The sequence below is a fragment of the Austrofundulus limnaeus genome, unplaced genomic scaffold (assembly GCF_001266775.1).
Source record: "Austrofundulus limnaeus strain Quisiro unplaced genomic scaffold, Austrofundulus_limnaeus-1.0 Scaffold624, whole genome shotgun sequence".
In the NCBI taxonomy this organism is placed as follows: Eukaryota; Metazoa; Chordata; class Actinopteri; order Cyprinodontiformes; family Rivulidae; genus Austrofundulus; species Austrofundulus limnaeus.
In genome coordinates this window covers 10528-17664 of record NW_013953026.1, presented here as the reverse complement: position 1 = coordinate 17664, position 7137 = coordinate 10528, and the positions used below count along the sequence as shown (strand labels likewise).

The 7137-nt window shown below is 38.2% G+C and overlaps 1 protein-coding gene across 1 annotated transcript in view; it reads right to left on the bottom strand.

Annotated features, from left to right (window-relative positions):
* LOC106531377 (beta-galactosidase-1-like protein 2) overlaps positions 1 to 7137 on the bottom strand; it is a gene marked incomplete at its 5' end in the record, with an annotated part of 13777 nt that overhangs the window by 3896 nt on the left and 2744 nt on the right. The window contains 5 exon segments of the mRNA XM_014027227.1: positions 2340 to 2456; positions 4683 to 4794; positions 4883 to 4970; positions 5064 to 5142; positions 5227 to 5298. Of these exon segments, the coding sequence (XP_013882681.1) occupies positions 2340 to 2456; positions 4683 to 4794; positions 4883 to 4970; positions 5064 to 5142; positions 5227 to 5298 (468 nt within the window).

Sequence of the window (7137 nt, the reverse complement as noted above, 5' to 3'; positions counted from 1 at the left end):
GTGTTGCCCGCCGACAGCCCCAAAACATCACTGCTCTAGAGGAGATCTGCATGGAGGAATGGGCCAGCATACCAGCAACAGTGTGTGCCAACCTTGTGAAGACTTACAGAAAACGTTTGACCTCTGTCATTGCCAACAAAGGATATACAACAAAGTATTGAGATGAACTTTTGTTATTGACCAAATACTTATTTTCCACCATTATTTGCAAAAAAATTATTTAAAAGTCAGACAAAAGGATTTTCTCAAATTTTTTTTTTCACATTTTGTCTCTCATAGTTGAGGTCTACCTATGATGTCAATTAAAGGCCTCTCTCATCTTTTTAAGTGGGAGAACTTGTACAATTGGTGACTGACTAAATACTTATTTTCCCCACTGTACCAGCACTTTCAGGACCTTGGACAGTTCCTTCAGCCCTTCATACTGTCCAAGGTCCAGAAACATTCCAGCACTTTCAGGACCTCGGACATTTCCTTCAGTCCTTCATACTGTCCAAAGCAGTGATTTCCAACAAGCATTTTACAGGGGGTATGTGGAAAAATTCCCAGGTGTGTAAAAAAATAAATATAGGACTGAGATTTGCAGGGCCCTATGATTTCCACAATACGGAAATTGAAGAAAGAATCACAGAATTAACACAAAATGAAATCCAGTATAAAACGTAGAATCTCATGGAATTTGCTCATTTTGGTGAGTTTGTGATGTATTTTGGACAATACAATGTATTTTGGACGCTGCTGTTTTCTGCATCTGCCATTACCTGTTTTTTTTATTTAATTACTTATGCACTTTCAAGGCAACATTTTTATCTTTAATTTGAGTTGAAAAATTAAAATGCCTGAGAACTAAACATTCTAGGGAGTTAACTAATTTTCATTTAATAATCAGTTGTAGTACATTTATTTTTGAGAATCATCATTACGTTTGACTGAAGTTGTACTAGTGGTACTTTAAATAGTTATTTCAGAGACATGACTGAAAGTGTGAGAATTTGTTGACTTGTGTCCATCTTTTCCTTTTCTCCTGATTCACTCTCACACCTGTTGACACTTAGTAATCACCCAGCTGTCTCCACTTCCCACTCCACCCTGCTGTATTTAACCAGTTCTGCTTCACCACCTCCTCGTCTGTCAGCTGTTGTCTGCCCTGGCTTCCTCCTGTGATTCTCCCATGTCTTCTTCAATATCGTTGCCATGTTGGTATTTTGTTTTAATAAAGTTCATCTTATTTTTTGATACCTCGAGTCCTGTCTCCATCTCCGGTCCGATTTTGCTGCCAGCGTATTAGAAAGATACTAAAGATTTCACTGATGAATTAGATGGTTAAGAAACATTCAAAAGAGAGTTATTATAAAAGGAAGGGGGCATCGCTACGTTTGTAATCATCCTTTAGATGTAAAAATATTGATAACATGTAATTCAACATTAATGGTTTAATGCAATTCAAGGTGAGGTTGAAAATCCCTAAATAAAATTAGTATAATTAGTTGTATGTATAGAGAACCAGGAACATGTATTGATCAATTTAATAGGAAGATAACTGAGATATTTAATAAGTATAAAGAGGGTAATTATTTTTGTGTGGTGATTTTAACAAATCTGTGGAAATCTAATGATCGTTGTAATACTGTAGAATTTTTAAATATCAGGTTAAGTTTAAGTTTTTATTCATTAATTATAAAATGTAGTAGAAAACAAATGACACTTCAACATAAATTTATTTAATAAATTATATGGAAGGAAAAACTAATAATGGACTAGTGACTGATTTACATTCACCTGTTTTTATTGTGTCAAAATAAATCAAAGATAAATCAAGACTCAAAACAGAATCCAGTAAATTGGTGAGAATAAAAGTACCCGAGGGTATCTCTACTTTTAGGACAGATAGTTTATATCAGGACTGGCAGGAAGTTTATGTAGATACTAAAGTTACATACATCCTGTTTGATTCTGATCCCGGTTTCCAGTGTTTCATTCTGTTTGTGAAATCAGAGTTGCCTTTTCAGCACTTTGTTTTATTAGTTGAATAAATCTATTTTTGCTTTTTATTTTTACCTACTTTTCTGAGTCCTGCTTGCACACTGGGTTTCAACAGTTTGCTGACAACTTTTTTTTTACTCTAACTGTATAGCTTATATAACATCAGATAAAAGGATTTTATTTTTTTGGAACCCTCAAAGTTTGATTTTAATTTAAGACCTTTCAGGTTTGGGTTGTTTCAGTTTTGCCAGTTTAAATAAAATGTATTGCTTTATTAGACTAGTCAAGCTGAAATCTTCTGGGATTTGACCACATGCAAACATGTTCACTGACAAAGTCTTGTTTTTCCACATTACCTGGTTGATTCCACTGTTGAGGAAAGGTCCAGGCAGGTAGAGAGCCTGCTGTGGGCCAATAGACCAGTAGCGGCCGAGATTCAGCCCATTAATAAACACAATGCCCTTCGCCCAGCCCTGTGAAATCACAAAATGCACACATTGAACACTAAAAACACCAGCCAGTGGTTTAGTCCACTGTTCACCTGCCTAAGGAAACATGCATGGCAGGCTGCTTGAAGACTGAAGCAGTGGAGCTAGCATAAATAGCTTCAAGAAAAAAAACACTCATTTGTGACAGCTAATCGTTAGTCGTGAGTAACTTCCTGTCAGGTGGGAGAAAGTTTAATTTTAACAATGAGGTTTATTATTATGATTAACTATGGCTATAATGGTGAATGGCTAAAATTAAAGTAGATTACTGTTGTCTTTAAAAACACCTAAAGCATTTCAAAATGGTTCAGGTGAACTCCTCTTTATAAACCTTTATGCTGCCAACAGTTTCACAATAATTAATTATTTAGCTTASTGATGGGGTTTTGTGCAAGAAACTGCTAACAGGAGCATTTTTACGACAGCTTGGCACATTTCCGGCTGGAATGTTGTAATATTTTTTCCAGATTGACTGATAAGGTTAGAGCAAAGTAAAAATATTGGCATTTATAAATCCCATATATCCATCCATCCATTATCTATACCCATTTACTCCTTTTCTAGGGTCACTGGTGCCCATATCCAGCAGTCACAGTGTGAGGGGCGGGGTACACCCTGGACAGGTCACAAGTCCATCACGAGGCCACACATAGAGACAAACAAGACAAACAACCATTCACTCTCTCACTCACACCCCATGTAATTTTTTCTTAAACTATTGTTGTTTTAGAAAGGCAGAAATCCGATTTGCTTCTGGCCTCACATGAATATGAAATTAGCTTGTCAATCCAGTAGATATCTGCAGTCTTAAAAACACATCAAAATTCAACACATTTTATCCTATAGTGTTCAGTTCAGCATTACATACTGGCTGTAGAAATGGTATAGTATTCCTGCATGACGTGCTTCAGACTGCACAGGAAATGCTACTAGCTGCTGCTGCTATTTGCACTTTCTAATAGTGAATAAAGGACCATTAAATGGGGACCTTCACTCATAAAGTCATGCATATCATTTGCATGCATTATCTGCTGCTTTCACAAATGATCAGACAGACTAGATTCTACAGCTGGGCTATTCAACTAAACTGCTCCAGGGGCCACAGTTAGTGCAGACCAACGGCACAGGGGCCGAACATCCAGAAATTAAAGTTATTATGTAAATAAACCAAGTATTACAAAGATCTGTTACCTTTGAAATAGTTTATTTTGTTGCATCTAATCATGAATACAACATACAGAACCCTATGTAATAAAAGTAGTGATAATTAAACAATATTAAAAACAAAAAGAACACATTCTGCCTCTTATTTGACACAAATATTATTTTGAGATCTGACTTGCCAAATTTTTAAACCAATTTTATTTTCACTTTCATAGTTTTATCTTTAACTGCTTTAAGTTTTAACTGTCTTGAGTGTTCAAAGAAATGGTTTTTACCAGCTTATAACCAAGATTCTGACGTTTCTGTAGATACAAACAAGTCTATGTTTAACTAACAGAACTTAGAATAATTAATGTAGAAAACCGGGGGTTTGGGCTTAAGAGGTGAATGAACCAATTGGCGGGCCACACTTTGGTCACTCACGGGCCGGATGTGGCCCGTGGGCCACCAGTTGAATAGCCCTGTTCTACAGAGTCAGTGTTAATACCTTAACAGAAAAAGACAGAGCAAATTTCAACACATCTGACATCAGGAAACACAGGAAAGTTCAATTGAAAGGTTGTGTGGAAGGTCGAGGTCTTTGTGTGCATTTTTAATCACTTGTTTCTACATCAGTTAAAGAAACTTTTTTTTTTTGTCGGTTAAAGAAACTTAATGATGATGTTTAGAATTTGTGTAAGTATAATATCACTGTATGTGTGACACTTGCTGTATGAGTCTAGCATTGATGCAGACTGATATCATACAGACCACTACAGAAGATCTTTCCTGCCCACAGCCATCACCATCTAATCTACAATAACTCTTTAGTTAAATGAGTTACAACATCACCTAAATTCCCTTTGGGATCAAWAAAGTATTTTTGAATTGAATTGAATTCTACTGATCCTGCTGGCTGCAGCGAGGACTTTTGATCCTGGCATTAAAGTATCATGTGATACCGTGAGATCTAATGTGTGTTAACAGGTTTGTACCAGATACATACCCACTACCAGATATCATAACAAAAGAAACAGTGAGTGTATGTGCAGTTTTCCTGACACTTACTGGCATCTTCACAAATGTGTCACTGGGATACCCATATGCAAACAGCCTCCCCATGAAAAATCCAGGAAAACTCGGGTTTTCAGGGAGACTTTTCCAAGGTGCCTGATAAAGGCTGGGGRAGGAAAAGGTTGTGTCAGTCACATTAGTAAAGACAAATGTAGGTGGTATGAGTGGTGTTAAGTTGAAAGAAGTTTACAAACCTGTCAATAAAGCTGGGTTTCATRTCCAGGCTGTATATTGTAAACTCACGCAGGGGAATATTGTTTAATAAAATATCCCCCACCAGACCTGCAAGAGCACAAATCAAAACTGATTAATTCACTGAGTGCACTTAGTGTAGAGGAAGTTTAAACKTGAACTGCAGACTTTTCTGTTGATCACCTTTATGTTGGTTGTCAAGGTGCTTTCCACGGTGAACACGTCCACAGTTTTCCACCAGTAAACTCAAGGTACGTGGACCCTGTAGGGATCAACAGCTTTAATGTTTTCCACTCAATAAGACACAACTTCATCACAGCCAGTAAAACAGCTCTGTTGTTCATACCTTACCATCAGGAACAGCCAGCTCCACATTCTGATGCTTGAAAAGGCCAATATAGTTTCTATCTATAAAAACCTGGAAAAACAATGTTAAATTTTACATAATTTCATGTTCATTACTGTAAAATCATTGATAAATACAAGATCTTGGACTTGGAAAATTATCAAAGATTCAGTGATGTAAGTCTTGTTTTTAGGGTCTTAAATGGACAAACAATTTCATCCACAAATATACATCCAGAATGAAAACTAGATCGCAAACTAGAGGGGACTGTGTTGTTGCAAAACGGAGACCAGAGTTTGGTTGAAAGGTCTCACGTCTATCAGAGGAACATTCTTATGGAATGACCTGCAAATATCAGACTGTGACAATTATTCCATTTTTAAAAAGAAACTTAAAGTTTGTCTGAAAGAAAATCAGTCATGCATTCATCTGTAACATATTTTAACTGTAGACCTTGTAGACTGAGGAGTTTGTGTTTGTTGGGCAGTGTTGAATTTTGTCTGTTTTGTGCACTTGTTTTATGAACTGTTACTTTTTTATCTGCTCAGGACTACAGATGAAATTTAGCTGTTAATTCCGGTGCATTTATATTGACGGAATATTGATTAATGTGCATTGTCCTTTTAAATAAATAAATGAAACGAAATCATTTTAATTCAAATAAATTCACTCATCTTTATATAGAAATTACTTTGGTTGTCAACCATCATTGTTAGCTACCAGAAGACCAAAAGAGAAGAAAATCAAGAGTGTAGTACTGAGGGTAGTAACTTTAAATTACAGGCAAAAAAACTGGCTGAAATTAAACAAAGTAGGTAGGAAGGTAGAGTGGGAACTATGTGCAGGAGACCAAGTAGAAGGGCAGCAAGGTTTAATTTGTTTTGCATGGTATTAATAGAAAGAGTCACTGAGTAGGAGCAGCCCTGAGAGAGTAGTTTGCAAAGAACGCAGTAGAGGTGAAGAGCTCATCAGAACAGGTAGAGGCTGATGAGGGTGTGTGCAATCAGTAAATGAACAGCTCACTGCACAAAGGTCTGGCATCGATTCAGTGGGGAGAAGCAGTGTGTGTGAAGGTGTAGTYGGCTCTATGAGATGTTTTTTGTACCTCTGGTGTGGTGATTGCTTTAGATTCCCAACATTCTGAGGCCAGGTTTCCTGCCATATGAGACTCGTGTAGAAAGAGGGTGTTTAACATTACAGAKTGATATAGTGATGTGTCTGAAGGTAGAAGCAGATGATCTGTTCAATGTTGACAGTGGCTATGCTCCACAGGTTGTCTTCAAGTTTCACATAAACGGCCCATAGGCTTTACACTAATAGTAAGTGAAGGGGAAGTGTCTCCCACATTTCAAAAGTATCGTTTGGACCCCTCCGCATTTATCATAAAATGCATTAAATCACCTCCACTGTGGAGGTGGAGTGTATCCYRGGGTTTTGTTCATGAATGAGGGAAGAATGGAGCGGGAGATCGACAGGCGGATTGGTGCTGTGYCTACAGTGATGCAAGCGCTGTACCAATCTGTTGATTTACCGGTTGGTTTATGTTCCTACCCTCATCTATGGTCACGAGCTTTGGGTAGTGACCAAAAGAAAGAGATCTCAGATACAAGCAGCTGAAATGAATTTCCTCCGCAGGGTATCTGGGCTCTCCCTTAGAGATATGGTGAGAAGCTCAGCCATCCAGGAGGGACTCAGAGTAGAGCCGCTGCTCCTCCACGTCGAGAGGAGCCATTTGAGGTGGCTCAGGCATCTGGTTAGGACGCCTCCTGGACGCCTCTCTGGTGAGGTGTTCCGGGTACGKTCCACTGGGAGGAGGCCCAGAGGAAGACCCAGGACACACTGGAGGGACTATGTTTCTCAGCTGGCCTGGGAACACCTTGGGATTCCCCCAGAGGTGCTGGCCCAAGTGGC